At 54.6% G+C, this 17358-nt stretch overlaps 1 protein-coding gene across 2 annotated transcripts in view; it reads right to left on the bottom strand.

Annotated features, from left to right (window-relative positions):
- The window catches only part of DLC1 (DLC1 Rho GTPase activating protein), a 563875-nt gene that overhangs the window by 75804 nt on the left and 470713 nt on the right, over positions 1-17358 (bottom strand). The window contains exon 1 of one of the 2 annotated variants that reach the window (XM_069631600.1): positions 3485-4012. The exons of the other annotated variant lie outside the window; for it this stretch is intronic. Coding sequence (XP_069487701.1) covers positions 3485-3521 — 37 coding nt within the window. The 5' untranslated portion in view covers positions 3522-4012. Of the gene's footprint in view, positions 1-3484; positions 4013-17358 lie in introns of those variants that run through there. 2 annotated transcript variants of the gene reach the window in all.

Below are 17358 nucleotides of genomic sequence, written 5' to 3'. Positions count from 1 at the left end.
TCCACTATAATATAATCGAGTGGTATGATGAAAACGGGACATTAGTATAAAGATCATAATATGAGAGAAGCGTTCAAGTGGAGCAAGTCAGGAGTTCCACGCCCCACCACCGCTCTACCAAATGGTGCAATCCTGGGCGCGTCACCCCGCCTCGGATACACTGGGAAAAAACTGAGGCCCGCAGTTTTATGCGTTGTACCAACAACTAGACTTGTATCACATGCATCATTGCGATGCATTCCTGCAAGATATCTCGGCGGGTTAACGTAACTGCGGAAGAGCTATGTGCAGAAGCCTGCTTATTAGGAGCTCGGATTGGCAGGAAGGACCAGCCTTTCCCGCTCTGGGCTTTCATAAGAGGCACCACCAAACGTGGCAAGAACACACACCCCGCCCCCCAGCCTACACAATACCCCCACACCATCTTCCTTCTCCAAGGGGAGACTCGTCTACACGGGGGCTTCGGTTGCACGGCTCCAAGAGCCCGCCTCACGTGGCGGCGGCACTGCGACAGTCGGCCGGTTCCGGGGTTATTTGTTTTTCCTGCTCGTTTTAAGATGCACAGGAGCTATTTGCCGCCAGCAGGGGTGGCAGCTCATCAAAGGCCACAGCCGTGACACGGGGAAGCTCGAGGGGGCAACACTGCCCAGGGGGTGGGTCATTTGGCAACTCGAAGACAGCCGCCTAATTAGTGGTCACTTCAAAGCGGGAGACTGACCGCACCCCCCAGCGCTGCCCAGGCAGAGATGCTTTCGGTGATCTTACCGTCTGCAACTGGAGTACGAGCCTCTTCCCCTTTAAGACTCTTAATCCCACATGAAACGAGCTCTCGTTTTATACCCTAGGACGAGACACTATTATTTTGTGACGTCACACAAACACGAAACCCCACCCCCTCCGTGTTTTTACTGGACCCAGGTGAGGCAAGTGTGATTTTAGCCATCTTAGTACAAACATCAATTCCAAGGACCAGTACTGGGTGCTGCTGGATTTACAATCTAGGGCCGCACTGTTGCCTACCATCACACATTAACCATGCCACATCACCCCGTACCAGCAGGACCCCTTTCTAATAGAGCATTGTAGGCGCCTCTCTACAGAAAAGAGCCGAAATGCGCTGACAGAACGTGGGCAACGTGTGCAATGACAGAACATTTAACACCATGGCGTTGTCCCACGCCGCTGTTTTACCTCAATTAAAACACTCTTCTGTATTATAGCGAAATACAAGCTACTGCTCCGCTTCCCAGGTCGGAGGCATGGTGTGGCTCACAAAATAAAATGGACGCAACCTTCACATCCCCAGTACGATTCTTTAAGATAAGTAGAGCACAACCCTGCCTCCGGCACTTGGGGAACAGAGCAGCAGAAAAGCGTTTCCTGTGAGTCACTGCCCGCATTCCACACACGGGCCCTGCGTCCACGCTTCCTGCCCTGGCTTCACCCACTGGAATCTGGAGTCCGCGCCTGTCAGGCACTACAAGTCTGCCACCCACTGGCCCTGGAATCTGGAGCCCGCGGCTGTCGGGCACTGTGTGTGCCCGTTATAAACGCGCAGTTGTTCCATAGTGCTTAATACTCGTTTCATAAGGGTCCAAATTTGGACAGATGCGAGAACCCGGTTAAATGATTGTGCCCAAGATCACACGGCGTGTCCAAACGGGGAATGATCCTGTAGGCCAGGGTAAGAAAGCTTTGCTACTGGACCACAAATCTCCGTTTTGGAGGCAGGAGTGCCGCTTTCCCACACCAGTACAGTTCACACCAAGACATTGTACATTCACTCGACTGCATGCTACACTGTGACAATGCCCGGCTGTTTATCCGTCAGCCTACCCAAACAGCTCCTCCTTGCATAATTACCGAATCTAATCCACTCATAGTCCTCACGTTTAAGGAATTTCGAGATAATTAACACAACGTTCCTATTAAAAGCTGCGTTAACTACCACGAGTAAGCAACGCGATTAAGCACATAAGCCAACACACAAGCGCAGACGTATAACATCACAATTGCACCAAAGCGCCATAGGGAAAAAAAACAAGGATGCCGGCAGCCCATGCCACGCAATTACTGGGATTCAGGCACCAGAGCGACCTAGTGTTCAAGGGTGCAATGGTGTCAATAGGGGGCACAGTGCCCCCACAGCAAAGACAACTGGATAGCGCGCGTTTCCCGATTCGTGGATTTTTTTTGCACGGTGCAAAGTGACCTTTCACTGCAAAACTACACTTTGCACTGTTCCGTGAATCAGGGGGTTTGTTGGCAGTTTAAAGTCACTTGCACCGTGCAAAAGATTCCATAAATCGGGCCCAAATAGTGAACGGTGAGCGAGTCAGCTTTCACAAACATCGATGCATAACTGGCGTTTGTATGTAGTGTGAACCTCATCACAAAAAAAAAAAAAAAAAAACACAGGCAATGTGCACCACACACGGCGAGTCAACATCACACGCGGGAGCTTGACAGCAGTAAGCGGCTGTTTTCGGAAGCGCGCAAATGCCGCTATTTCAGCCCCCCCTCCTACACTACGCCCAGCTTCCCCATTTTGTCAAGCACGATGTTTACAACATAACAATTATTTGTTACCAGCGCTCGTTCGTCAACAATGCACTTCCAACGGTGGCTTAATGTAGGAGTGAGCTTAAATCGGTCTGACCCCCCCTCCCCCCACACCCACACACGGTGCAAAGGGGATGCTAGTCCGAGAAACGACTACTGTACATTTGCCAGCGTAAGATGCGGTCGCACAACACCCCCGCCCCTGCCTCGCTGCAGCTGCTTCTCTGACGGGATCACACACCCTTATCAGCTCTGCGCGCACACGGTGGCGCGAGATAGATATGGAAAGCTTGCGGGGCGAGATGTACTCAAAAACTACAGGGTTCCACGGGTGGGGGGGGGAGATATATGGCCAACACTTGTGGAACTCTGGGAAGGGAAATGTACTCAACACATGGGACCTTCAAGGGGTGAGTTGCAAGATAATCGCTCTCTGCAGGCCAGCGTGGCGGCGACCTGAGAAAGTGCCACACTGATGCAGCACTGCAGGGTAATAGGCGCCCTCCCCTGCCACGCAGGCCCACGGAGAAAGACGCGCTCTCTGCCGTACGTGCCACAGCCAGGATTCCCGGGCTGACACCCCGCAGTCCCACAGCAGCCCGGCAGATGCACCCCCTCCCCAACCACTCAAGTTAAGTCCTCCACCTACTACCCTCCCCCATGCAATGGAAGTGCCTGAGAGGCAACCGCCCACACTTTATGTGCAACCCCGACCCACTGCGCAGGAAATTCCTTAAAAAAAATGAAGTGTTTGGCGTCTAAATGCTCGGGGTACAGGGCTGCAGAGAACCCTCTTTTCATTAAGAGTCTCGTTGTTGGCCCGCATGGAAGCCAACAGACCCCCACCCCGGGGTGCCAGGCAGCTGAGCGCCCTCTACGGTGTCCCCGCCACCCCTCGCACCCACGCCCGGGGGTCTCTTACGTGTGAGGATCATGGTCTCCTGCTTCTCCCTGCACATGGGCGCTCGCTCAGCGCGTTCCTCCGCGGCTCACTCTGCTCCGGGCGGGCGGACTCCAGGTACCTCCTCCCCAGGCAGCACTCATGTCCGGCAGCGGCTCCTCGCTCCGGGTCGCCGCGCAGCCCTCCGGGGCCTGCCGAGGACCGTACGGTGCGCGGCTCTGAATCCCTCGCCAGGAGCACAGGCAGGACGCTCTCTGTGGATCACGGCGCCGGTCCAGCAGCAGCGCATATCCCCCAGTCACCGGCCGGTTCCCTGTCTCGCTCTCTCTCTCTCGCCCAGTCTACGGAGCTTCTCTCTGCGCTCTCAGGGGCGGCCCGGGTTTGAAAAGCCCTCCCTGTTCTGCGAGTGCTGCCTGGACTGGAGACGCCCAGGGCGCGGCCACTCCCACCAGAGAGCCGAGGAGCAGAGCGGCGTCAGCACTCGGCACAGGGACCCTGAGCGGATGCGCGGCACCGTGAGAGGGGCAGAGCACTCGCCTACGCTGAAACGCCCCCGCCTAGCAGGCAGCATCCCACTGAGCCATCACCAGCAGCACAGCGAGGGTTGCCACTGCAGAGCAGCAGCATCAGGGAACACACGTCACGAGTCACTCCTCTTTCTTATGCGCCCAATCTCCATATCACATTTCTTCTTTCAGCTGTTTATTTTAGTCATTTCCCTCTTCGTTTCCCATTCCCTATCCGCCTTTTGGTTAGTTTCCTTCTTTCATGCCCATTACTTTCTGCATCCCCTTTGCGTTAATTTTCTCTTTCTTCCTCATAGTCTCCCTTTCTTTTCCAATCTCCCTTCTTTTTCTTCTGCCTTTCTCCCTCGTATGTCCCCGTCTCTTTTCCCGACTCCTCTCATTCCCTCACCCTGCCACAATTCTTTATCCCATTCTACATTTCTTTCTCTCACCCATCCCCCCTTTCTTCCAACAATTCTCATTTGCCTCCACGTAGTCTTCATGAGCCCTCTCATTCTCCCTTAGTTGTCGAATTCTCCATTTCCTCCTCACGCTCATTTCCAGTAATTCGCACCTGCCCTCATTCTGCATTTGCTGTGTCGTACCAGCCACTTACCCCGCACCTTCACCCGTGACACTTTCTATTTTCCTGCACCTTCACTCGTGACACTTTCTATTTCCTCGCACCTTCACTCGTGTCACTTTCTATTTCCCCGCACCTTCACACAGACACTTTCTATTTCCCCGCACCTTCACCCATAACACTTTCAATTTCCCCGCACCTTCACCCATGACACTTTCTATTTCCCTGCACCATCAACCTGACACTTTCTATTTCCCTGCACCTTCACCCGTGACACTTTCTATTTCCCTTCACCTTCAACCTGACTTTCTATTTCCCTGCACCTTCACCCGTGACACTTTCTATTTCCCTGCACCTTCACCCGTGACACTTTCTATTTCCCTGCACCTTCACCCATGACACTTTCTATTTCCCTGCACCTTCACACATGACACTTTCTATTTCCCTGCACCTTCACACATGACACTTTCTATTTCCCTGCACCTTCACACATGACACTTTCTATTTCCCCGCACCTTCACCCATGACACTTTCTATTTCCATGCACCTTCCCCATGACACTTTCTATTTTCCCGCAACTTCACCCATGACACTTTCTATTTCCCTGCACCTTCACTCGTGACACTTTCTATTTCCCTGCACCTTCACCCGTGACACTTTATATTTCCCCGCACCTTCCCCCATGACACTTTATTTCCCTGCACCTTCACTCGTGACACTTTCTATTTCCCTGCACCTTCACCCGTGACACTTTCTATTTCCCTGCACCTTCACCCGTGACACTTTATTTCCCTGCACCTTCACCCATGACACTTTCCATTTCTCTGCATCTTCACCCGTGACACTTTCTATTTCCCCGCACCTTCACACATGACACTTTCTATATGCCTGCACCTTCACACATGACACTTTCTATTTCCCCGCACCTTCACACATGACACTTTCTATATGCCTGCACCTTCACACATGACACTTTCTATTTCCCTGCACCTACACCCATGACACTTTCTATTTCCTTCCTTTTTTCTCGCCACTTCTATATGTCTTTCACGTTCTTTAATCCTTGTACCCCTTTCTTTCATTCTCACTGTATTGCTCTAAGTTTTTTTATATTTTCACTTTTCACTGTATTTTTATCGCCTGTATCATTTTGCAACCCCCCACCCAACCTTGACTTAAACTTCAGAGTGTTTCTTTGAAAATGAATGTATTGCTATTGGGTGAGGTTCCAAAGCCAATATTCCAGGCCAATTTTTACGGTCACTTTTCAGGATGGACCCCGGTCTTCATATGTGGTGCCAGTGTCACTGCTGATGTCCACCGGCGCCATCCGCATCACATCAATGCATTTCTTGAACACGTCTGTGTGAGCCCTAAATCCCCGTGGCAAGCACAGGCCAGGCGCAGAGTTCTCATGGCGTGTCCCATGGCAAGTATGAATAACTCATCAAGCCCGGGTTTGATTGTTTTAATTCTGGTACTTTTACATTTCATTTTCGCTTCAGGGAGGCAGGAATCCAACTCCCACAATAAAAAGAAAGCTGGAAAGTCATGACTATGCACTGACATTTGCACTGCAAAAATACACTTTTCAGCAGTGCAAAGTCACTTTGATCCATGCAAAAAATTCCTTGAATCCGGCCTTTACCTAAGTGCAGCTTTTTGTGTACTGAACTCTTGACAATCGCTTCTAAGTGCTTCCATTTTGGACATCCAAAAGAAATAAGACCCATTTAAGTAGAGTGATTTGCTCAGGTTTGCATAGATTGGTCAAATGTTGAAGGAAGCTTTTCTGGTTGCAGTTGCCAATTTTGCAGGAATCAGGGCACCCATGCCCCTATTCTATCTTTAGTTTTGCACCAACATGCAATTATTGGCAAGCGGTAAAATATTCTGTGCATGCAGTTGATTGCGCGTAGTTCCCTTAACTTTGCGCGTAGCTCTCTTAACTTTCCCCAGACTGGGGAAAGGGTTGTGGGGGGAGAAGGGTGGAAGGTTTCACTTTAATTTACTCTGTGAATGTAACGGAGGATAAAGTGCCGCCTGGCTCGGCTCTAGTTGGGCTCTTCACTTTCAGAAATTCTCTCAAGCCAGAGCCAGGCATTTGGCTCTAACCAGGCTGGAGCCGGCTCTGGCTTCTCCACCTCTAATAATACAAATATCTGTAACCTAAGACCTCGGACAATGACTGCTCGGGAAGCAGCCTCAGGGCTTTGCCCTCACCAGGGAACCCCTCAGGGCTGTATCCTCACCAGGGAACCTGCATACTGAACGCTGCCCTTGTCTCGAAGTGTCTCCAGTGTCACTTATCTCTAATATGCAACTGGCCATTCGTCGCTGTGGGGCCCTCTAGTGCTGTTATTTAAGGACACTTGGGGCCTCATTACGACCCTGGCGGTAAGGGGTTTACGCCAGCGTTAGCTGCGCCGACCCTTACCGCCTGATTACGAGGTCCCCTAGCGCCATGGTGCTTTTAACACCTGCTTTTAGCAGGTGTTAAAATCCATGGCGCTAAGGGACCATGGAGTTAATTACGCCACCGTAATTTACGGTGGCGTAATTAACGCCTTCCCCACTCCCATTATGCCCTATGGGGCAAAAATGGGAATGGGGAAGGGTAAATGGGGATTGGGGACTTACCGCCCCGCCTAGGTCGGAATGGGGCGGTAAGTCCGCCAACCACCATGGCGTAAACGTAGTTTACGCCATGGTGGTAAAGTCACGGCCCAGGCGGTAACTTACCGCCTGGGTCGTAATGCTTACATTGTAAACTGAAAGAGTTTCCCCCCGCTTCTCAATGAATGCCGTAAGGTGTCCTTACTTTGGCATCACTTGCTATTCAAGCGACAAGCATGTCTGCTATAAATGTAAAAAATAAAATAAATAGCCTTATTGTAACAGCCATGTAATACACGCACCAATCCTGCACAGGAACCCTGAATTGTGCCATGGCCTGAACAATCAGGTGATGAATTATCAGAATATCCCTCTATTCCCCTTTCTTTCCGAGTGTCAGTCTTGCAACACATTCTAGAATGTTTTCACAGACCATTAGCAGCCGCCCTTCTGTCCTTTCTGTTAGCCAGCTACATTCACCTTTCACTCAATCTATGCTAGACCAGGCCACATCTGGCCTCCTGGCTTGGGAAGCCCGAATTACTATTCTGGAATTTGCCTTGTTGAAAAATGAAAAGGGTGATCCCGGGTAAAAAATGCCACATGAATTTACTATGTTTCAGTAGCACACCCTGCCAAACACCACGTGTTATTAAATACGCATTGAACCTGTAAACTGCTTCACCTAGACACTAAGAGGGTAATTCATAGAAACACGCACAAAAGTGGTGCACGCGGCTGGCGCACAGTGTCCCCGTGCGATACACCGTCAGCCGCCTGTGAAAAAATCCTTTTCATCGCACAGCGTATTCATGGATTTTAGCCTCCGAAACCAGCCGTGGCGCAGAGTGGCGCAGCGACCCTGCAGCAGCGCCAGTTACACCCCCAAGAACGCCCTTGCGCAAGGAAAAGCCTTCAAAATTCACAAATCATCGCAAAGGGCTGCGCTAACCCTGGACCAGTTCACAGGGCTGCCAAACAGCAAACGCCAAGCGGGGAACGTGGATTTCAGTGGTTCGCTGGAAGTTTCACACGCGATTGTCCTGGCTACGTGTACATCAGGGGTGCGTGGGAAGTAACACACGCGATTCCATCAGGGCACGTGTATTCCAGGGGTGCTCGGGAAGTATCACACGCAAAAACAGCAGGGTACATGCATTTCAGGGGTGCGCGGGAAGTATCACACGCGATTCCATCAGGGTACGTGGCAGCAGGGTACGTGTATTCCAGGGGTGCGCGGGAAGTATCACACGCGATTCCATCAGGGTACGTGGCAGCAGGGTACGTGTATTTCAGGGGTGCGCGGGAAGTATCACACGCGATTCCATCAGGGTACGTGGCAGCAGGGTACGTGTATTTCAGGGGTGCGCGGGAAGTATCACAAGCGATTCCATCAGGGTACGTGGCAGCAGGGTACGTGTATTTCAGGGGTGCGCGGGAAGTATCACACGCGATTCCATCAGGGTACGTGGCAGCAGGGTACGTGTATTCCAGGGGTGCGCGGAAGTATCACACGTGATTCCATCAGGGTACGTGTATTCCAGGGGTGCGTGGGGAGCACCACACATGAATTGCAGCCATCACCCCCACCCCCCAGCAGTGCAGGGCACCCTCCACCAGGCCCCCACTCATGTCTCCCACCACCCTCACCCCCCCCAGCATCCAGGGGCAGCCTCCACCAGGCCCCCACTCATGTCTCCCTGCACCCCCACCCCCCAGCATCCAGGGGCAGCCTCCACCAGGCCCCCACTCATGTCTACCACCACCCCCACCCCCCAGCAGTGCAGGGGCAGCCTCCACCAGGCCCCCACTCATGTCCATCTCATGTCTCCCTGCACCCCCACCCCCCAGCATCCAGGGCCAGCCTCCACCAGGTCCCCACTCATGTCTACAACCACCCCCACCCCCCAGCAGTGCAGGGCACCCTCCACCAGGCCCCCACTCATATCCAACTCATGTCTCACTGCACCCCCACCCCCCAGCAGTGCAGGGGCACCCTCCACCAGGCCCCCACTCATGTCTCCCACCACCCCACCCCCCAGCAGTGCAGGGGCAGCCTCCACCAGGACCCCACTCATGTCTACCACCATCCCACCCCCCAGCAGTGCAGGGCACCCTCCACCAGGCCCCCACTCATGTCTCCCACCACCCCCACCCCCCAGCAGCGCAGGGCACCCTCCACCAGGCCCCCACTCATGTCTCCCATCACCCCCACCCCCCAGCAGTGCAGGGCACCCTCCACCAGGCCCCCACTCATGTCTCCCACCACCCCCCAGCAGTGCAGGGCATCCTCGACCAGGCCCCCACACATGTCTCCCATCACCCCCACCCCCCAGCATCCAGGGGCAGCCTCCACCAGGCCCCCACTCATGTCTCCAACCCCCCCACCCCCCCCAGCAGTGCAGGGGCAGCCTCCACTCATGTCTACCACCCCCCCCACCCCCAGCAGTGCAGGGCACCCTCCACCAGGCCCCCACTCATGTCCAACTCATGTCTCCCTGCACCCCCACCCCCCAGCATCCAGGGGCACCCTCCACCAGGACCCCACTCATGTCTCCCACCACCCCCACCCCCCAGCAGTGCAGGGCACCCTCCACCAGGCCCCCACACATGTCTCCCATCACTCCGACCCCCCCAGCAGTGCAGGGCACCCTCCACCAGGCCCCCACTCATGTCTCCCACCACCCCACCCCCCAGCAGTGCAGGGGCAGCCTCCACCAGGCCCCCACTAATGTCTACCACCACCCCCACCCCCCAGCATCCAGGGGCAGCCTCCACCAGGCCCCCACTCATGTCTCCCTGCACCCCCACCCCCCAGCAGTGCAGGGGCAGCCTCCACCAGGCCCCCACTCATGTCTCCCACCACCCCCACCCCCCAGCATCCAGGGCAGCCTCCACAAGGCCCACACTCAAGTCTCCCACCACCCCCACCCCCCAGCAGGGCACCCTCCACCAGGCCCCCACTCCTGTCTCCTAATACCCCCACCCCCCAGCAGTGCAGGGGCACCCTCCACCAGGCCCCCACTCATGTCCAACTCATGTCTCCCTGCACCCCCACCCCCCAGCAGTGCAGGGCACCCTCCACCAGGCCCCTACTCATGTCCAACTCATGTCTCCCTGCACCCCCACCCCCCAGCATCCAGGGGCAGCCGCCACCAGGCCCCCACTCATGTCTCCCTGCACCCCCACCCCCCAGCAGTGCAGGCCACCCTCCACCAGGCCCCCACTCATGTCTCCCACCACCCCTACCCCCCAGCAGTGCAGGGGCACCCTCCACCAGGCCCCCACTCATGTCCCCCAGCCAACATGTCACCACAATGTAGATCCCTGGCCCTTATGGTCAGCCTCCAAATGCCAAACACCCACCTGAGTATTGCATCCACCCACTTCGAAATGGCAAAAACATGATAGAACCCCAATTGCAAGTTTGGAAATGAACAAATGTCCCTCACATACACCCAATGGGTGTCTCAAAACCCATATCATGATATGCATGAAACCAATGAGATGATACTACACATTGAAGTTTGGATAAAAAAATATGTATTAAAAGCAACATAAATTGAATAAAAAATAAACAAACAATAATGGAAATAAAAAAAAAAAAAAAAACAGCAGGTCCGTGAAATAATGCAAAACCACAAATCATAATGCAAAGGAAAGGTGTCCAAAGTCACAGTCCACAAAAGTAAATCCAATAGAAAATTAAAATCGAAAACCATTGCTCCATGGGGAAATAAAAAAAAATTGAAAATCCAAAAGTCAACTATATACAGATAAACAATCCAGGGTCCATGATCCCAACCGAAGAAATGAAACCTATCTAATAACACTACCTAAAAAAAAAAAAGAACTATATACAAAAATGTGGCCCATTGTCCAAAAGGTAAAAAAAAAAAAGCTAAACCAAAGGAAACCGAACACTAACTACTGAACTATTTACAAGGGCAGCGAGCTAGTCCGACCAGGGCATCATCGAACTCCTGCTCAATGTCCCAGAGGCGGTCCTCCTCCATGGCCCCGAGGGTCCGCAGGGCCGTCCACATGTTCACCCCAAACTCCCTGCGGATTGCCTCGAGGCACTCGGCCCGCCTCAGGGCCCTCCGCATGGTGTTCTCCGCCCTGACCATCGTGAGCCGTGCCTCTTCCGCCCGCTGCCGCTCCGCATCTATGGCGTGGCCCAACCGCTGCCACACGGAAGACACTTCCCGTCCTGGGTCCTCCTGCCCTCCGGCCGATGCCTGCCCCTCCGATGTCGAAGGCCCCGAGCCACCATGGCTCCCATTACGTTGCTGCTGCTGCTGTGCCTCTGCCCGTGCACTGCCTCCTGCTGCCTGCACATCCTCCGCTGGCTGGGGTGCAGTCGTTGATGTGGCCACCCCTGCTGGACGTCCGACTCCTGACTGTGGCAGGGATGCCTCCTCCACCAGCCTGGCCGCACCGTCAGAGGCAGCTCCACAGGGCACCCAGGTGACTAATGGGTGGGATGATGGCACGGAGGACGACTGGCGCATAGGGGGTTCAGTTGAGGAGGGGGTCTGAGCAAGCCCCATCAAACGGAGGTATCCGGCCTGGGTGACCTGTCCCAGTAGGCCGACCCGGTCAACGAGCCATTCGAGATGACGTGCAGTCTCCTCATGAAAAGACTGCAGGTCACCTCGCATGGCCTGTTGACGCAACGCCACACCAGTCAGGACAGGCTCAACCCAGACCCGGATAGCCACGTCCGCAGGCAGAGGAAGGCCAGTTGTCATGAGCTCATCCCCTGCCTGAAAACGGGTCTGGACGTAGGCATCCCTGCTGGTGCAAGATGATGCAGTGACAGGATCAGGGACAGGATTGCAAACAGGCACCTCCGCGGCGACCTGTGCTGCCTCCTGTCCCTGGTCCTGCACTGCACCACTAGCACCAGTGGAATCCCCACCTCCAGACCCCGTCTCTGTTGCTTGCACGGCCTCCTCCTCCACCAAACCCCCCACCAACCTGGATGACTCCGTGCCATCTTCCCCCGTTGGGCCCTGTGGGGTCCCAGCTGCCCCTTCTGCTGCCGAGGAGTCCAACTCCGACCTCCGCCTCTTGGACCTCACCCCGGCAACTGCGGCCTGGGATGCGGCACTGGACTCCTCACTCCCCGACGAGATCACAACCTGGGAGGGGAGCCAGGCCTTGCGTCTCCGGCTGGCGGTGCGATCCCCGCCGCTGTGCTCCACAGCACCTTCTCCGCCCTCTTCATCAGTTGATGCTGCAGACAGGGAGAAATAAAACACAGGCATCAGGGCACTGTACAATGGACACATACACACATGACTGTTGCACATGAGTGGCAATGGCAAACCTCAGACATGGCATCACAATTGGCAACACACATGTCATTTCAACTTGCACACATGAGCCATACCACAGCCACATCGCAACTGCCAGCACCATCCATACACATACAACAGCATGAGCAGGCAAAGGTGAGCCAGACATCACATGCAACACAGGGAGTGCAATACACATGCACGCACACCACCACACTTGCATGCATGTGTACACCTCAGCCAACTGTCGCAGTGTTCAGATGGGCCTCCATGTCACATCTGCCAATCAGGCTTCCACATCCCGCTGTCACATGCATCCATGTTGCATCACTGTTGCACCCTTGTCAAATACACACACATGCACATGTACACAGTGCTGATACATGCAGCTGAAAACAACATACATGCGTGACATCACAAACATGCCTACTTACATACACATTCATCCAAACATGTGTGCCCACACAACTGCATTTGGCATGCAAGCCTACACACACAAGCACCATCCATGTCTCACACATGACAGCCCTCTCATGTGTTAGCCTCATGGCCCTGTACACCCCCACCCATACTCGGCCCCATACAAACAGATGTGCAACCGGCACACTACTGGCACATCACCACACGCACAGCTTACAATCATGATGCATGTACACTTACCGCTCGACTCCAGACGGGTCTGCCTCTCAAGGACCTGGACGTGGAGCGCTGGGGATATGCGTTCCAGGACCCTCATCTGATCTTCCGACAAGTGGCCCCGGCGCCCCTTAGCATCCGCTGCCTTCAAGAGGCGCCGGGCCTTGTTCAGGGTCCTGGACCTGAAGTCCTCCCAGCGCTTCTTGACATGTTGGAAGTCGCGGACTGCCACCCCCTCCGCGTTGATGGCAGTCACGATGTCCGTCCAGATCCGAGTCCGTCCTTCCTTGTCGGCGCGCACACTTCTGAAGAGGGCATCATACTGCCCCAGGACTTGCTCCACCAGGACACCAACTTCCCTGGCACTGAAGCTGGTGCCCCTCTGCCTCTCTGGCCGGGGGTTGTCAGTGGTGCCAGATGTTGCAGTGCCTGACATGACAACCCCAGAGGCAGGAGTGGGTGGGCAACTGGGTCCTGGGGATGGGCTGTGGAGCGATGGAATCCCAGTCAGGAGTCTTCGGTTCCAGCAGGGGTGGTCACAGCAACAGCACCCCTGGCTGATGTGCAGGCAGCAAATGGCAGGGCACGTGGGCAGCAGGCAGTCATGCAGCAGCAGATGGCAGGTGGGAGCGTGCTCGGGGCTCTGGGGGGCAGTAAATCGGCTTTCTGGGCAGGAGCGCGGTCTTCTGTGTGCTTACGCGTGGCCAGCTTGATACGGAGTGATTTGGCACGTGAAAATCCTGCACGTCTGCGTGTAATTCGAGGAAATGCCCTTAGCGCGTAAGCGCGTCTGCATGCATACGCGATTTCATTGGCCCAAAGGCCCCCAGGCGCAGCTATGACATCACGTGCATGGCCGTAGAGAATGGCGCATGTAAAAAAAAAAGATACACATCCGAATGTCAAAGCGTGTAATTGGTGGAAATGGCCTCATCGCGTATGCGCGTCTGTGACGTGTGTATAAAAGGTACGCGTAGAACGCCATTTCCTTGTATGTGCTTTTCGTGGAGAGCGAGTGGGTGAAATCTGTACTTCTTGTCGGTTCACACGCGATTTACTTCACAGCGTTTCAAGTTCGTACTCCCTGTTACCTCTGACAGCTTTTTCTCTTTTCAGCTTTTTCCTGGGCCTGTTTCCTCAAACAGGGTTCCCTTCTACTGTTGTCCTGTCTCCTCAGACAGCGTACAATTCTTCTTTTGGCGGGGGTGTTTCCAACGCACACACGCGCATATTTTTCACGCTTTTGTTCCTGGCAGACGGTGAGTCGCGCACGTATTTAACATCTGTGCTTGCCCCGTGTGTCGCATACCCCTTCAGAGGTCATTCTAGGCTGTGTGTGACACGCATAGGTTCATTCTTGTGTTTCTGGGTGCCACAGCGGAGTGCAGGTCTAGGAGGGGTTGCGTGCACCTTACTTCCCTTTTTTGGGGTGCCTGTGCGTTGCGTGACCCGTCATCTTTCCCCAGGGGTGACATACAGCCTTGTTAGAGCACTAGGTACGATTAGCATTTGGTACCCAACCCCTTTGACCCCCCAATTGCCCAGGACAATAGTTCACATCGACTCCCATACGCACAATAACATCAGTGCCATGGCTGGGAGGCGAACAAGCCGTAAGGGTGGCAAAGGTGGCAGAGCCCCAAGTGGTGGCCGTGGTGGATCCGGTAGGGGACGTGGCCGTGACTTGCAGGGTGCCCCTAGCCCCCCCATGTGTGGAGGAGCAGTCAGGGACACCCATGCCCCCCCCCCCCCGGTTGAGGGTAACGTGGCTGACACCATCCATGCTCAGCTCTTGTTGGACCAGCCCACTGTGGAACCAGACCTGGCACAGGGTGACTCCATGGCTGACTTCCAGGTCAGCAGGTCTAGGCCACGTGCGCCGGTGCACGTTGGTGTCATCAGGCCACGTGGATCAGGGGCAGCTAGGTCATCTGCTGCCCCGCGTAGGCAGGCTGGGGAGGCTGCAGGGGCAGCTGCGGCTCCATCCACCCCATCTCTCACACTCCCAGCCAGGACAGTGTCGGTCCAAGTCCATCATGCTGACATTCCCCCTGACACCATGACACTTGAGCTAATGCCTGCACCAACTCCCATGCTGAGTGTGCAATCCCACACTCCTAGTACAGAGTCCACCGGGGTTACTGCCCCTAGTGTCCAGAGCGGCGTAGGACACTCAGGATCCCCACCACCTTCCAAGTGAAAGAGGAAGAGTGCTTGTCCAGTAGAGGCTGATGCCCCAGACACGGCTACACAGTCCGGCCCGTCAAGGAAGCCCAGCTTCAATGAGGCTGAACTGAATGCACTTGTAGAGTATGTGTCCGCACATGACCGCGAAATGGTGATTGTTGCAGGATCCAAGACCACACCTGCACAATGTCAGGCACACTGGCAGACCATCGCGGACATCATAAGTGCCCTTGGAATCGTGAGGCGCACAGCTACTGAATGCTACAAGCGCTGGAATGACCTGAAGCGCAGGGCAAAGGATAAGCTGGCCTCAAGTCATGCCGCAACTCTCGTGACTGGAGGTGGGTCTCCAGCAGAGGACATAGAACTCACTCCACATGAGCAGGTTGCTGGGACCTACGTTACGGAGGAACAGATCCAAGGTGTGGGAGAACTGGCAGATTACGAGGCATTGTCCGGTGAGTGCACATGCATGTGTGTGTCATCCATGTGCATGGTGTGTGTGTGGGAGGGCTTCTGTTTGGGTGCCAGGTGAGGGTGTGTGTGCCTGAGTGGTTTGGGTCACCCACGTGCCTCATCCAATACATTCTGCGCACCAGCATTTGGGTATAGCAGTATCCCTTCTGCCAACATTAGACATCCAGCCCAACACCACACCAGTTGCCCTTGAAGTGTCATCTTGCCACAACATTGTTGCTTATTTTCCTCTGTTTATTCAGGCAGATTGTTTGCATACCACCACTTTTACTCGGCATTTCTCAGTCCTATTGTCACATGTCTGACATGGCTATGGTACAGTGGACTGGCTTTGTTTCCTGGACATGATTTGTTTAGACATGTCCCTGTGCTATAGGACCATTTTGGACTGGCAGCTCCAGGTTAAACATTTGAACCATTTCAATGAAAAAATCAATTTCATGAGCAAACTGGACTGAATGAACAATTGGTGCCCTCCTCTCCCTCTTCACTTTATCGCTAGGGTACATGCCATCTGTGTGATGGCATGTGTATTTGACCTGCCAATCACTGGCCAATGTGTGATGCCACTGCTAGGCAGCATGTAGCAAATGTGTTCATCTTCCATCTCGGTGTCATCAATGTGTGCCATCTGCCTACCCTTCACACGCAGTGACGGTGCATGCATGGGAGGTTTTAGTCATGTGGGACATGTGTCAATCAAGTACTGTTTCTGTAGCCTCTCAGCCCTAATTGTGTGCCATAGTGCTAATGCCCGTTTCCATTTGTTTTCTTTGCAGGGGATGACGCACTTGATACTGCTGGGGTTGTGGAGATGGTGCAGACCCAGGAGGGGTCTGAGGCCCAACCGACCACCAGTGAGGGACGTGGTGTGGTGGTGGGTGAGAACCCACAACTGCTGCAGGTCGTGCTCTCAAGGGGTGTCTCTGGCTGCACCTCCCCCGAGCTGTATTCAGGTGTCGATTCGGATGATGAGACCTATGTGCCGTCGCAGGTGAATGTTCCTGGGAGGGATTCTGTTCTGTCCGACCCACCTGCACCAGGGTTAGAACCTTCAGTGGGGATGTCAGTGTTGGCAGGTCGCTTTTGGTGGTTACGGATGCATGGTCACACTCCGCAACATCTGATCCTGTTCCTGGGCCAGCAGATCAGAGGGGGAATGCAGTCCTGCAGCCTCAGGCAGTGCCGGCACAGCAAGGCGCAGTTCGCCTTGCCCCAGACAGGTGTGGTGCCCGCCGATGTGGTGGCCGTACGTCACCTGGCAATACCGCATGGAAGCAATCCATATACGGTATGGCAACCCAACAGGCAGCATCATCAGAGATGATGGCTCAGGCCATGGATAGGGTGGCCACTTCCATTGTCCCCCCCGAAAGGCTGATGGAGCGATTACAGCAGGCAACAGACTCCATCTGCCAGTCACACAGGGAGGACATGTTGGCGTCTGACAGGGACAGGTGGGCGGCACTGGCGACTCTGCGGGAAGCCATTTCCATAGAGTCGCAGGGCCACAGGGAAGCCCTGAGGGTGGAACTCCTTCACCTCAGGACGACTCTTGTTGAGCTTGAGGCTTCAACAAACAGAAGG

Source organism: Ambystoma mexicanum, chromosome 6q (assembly GCF_040938575.1).
Source record: "Ambystoma mexicanum isolate Mex_15411 chromosome 6q, UKY_AmexF1_1, whole genome shotgun sequence".
Lineage (NCBI taxonomy): Eukaryota > Metazoa > Chordata > Amphibia > Caudata > Ambystomatidae > Ambystoma > Ambystoma mexicanum.
This window is presented reverse-complemented; position numbering and strand designations above follow the sequence as displayed.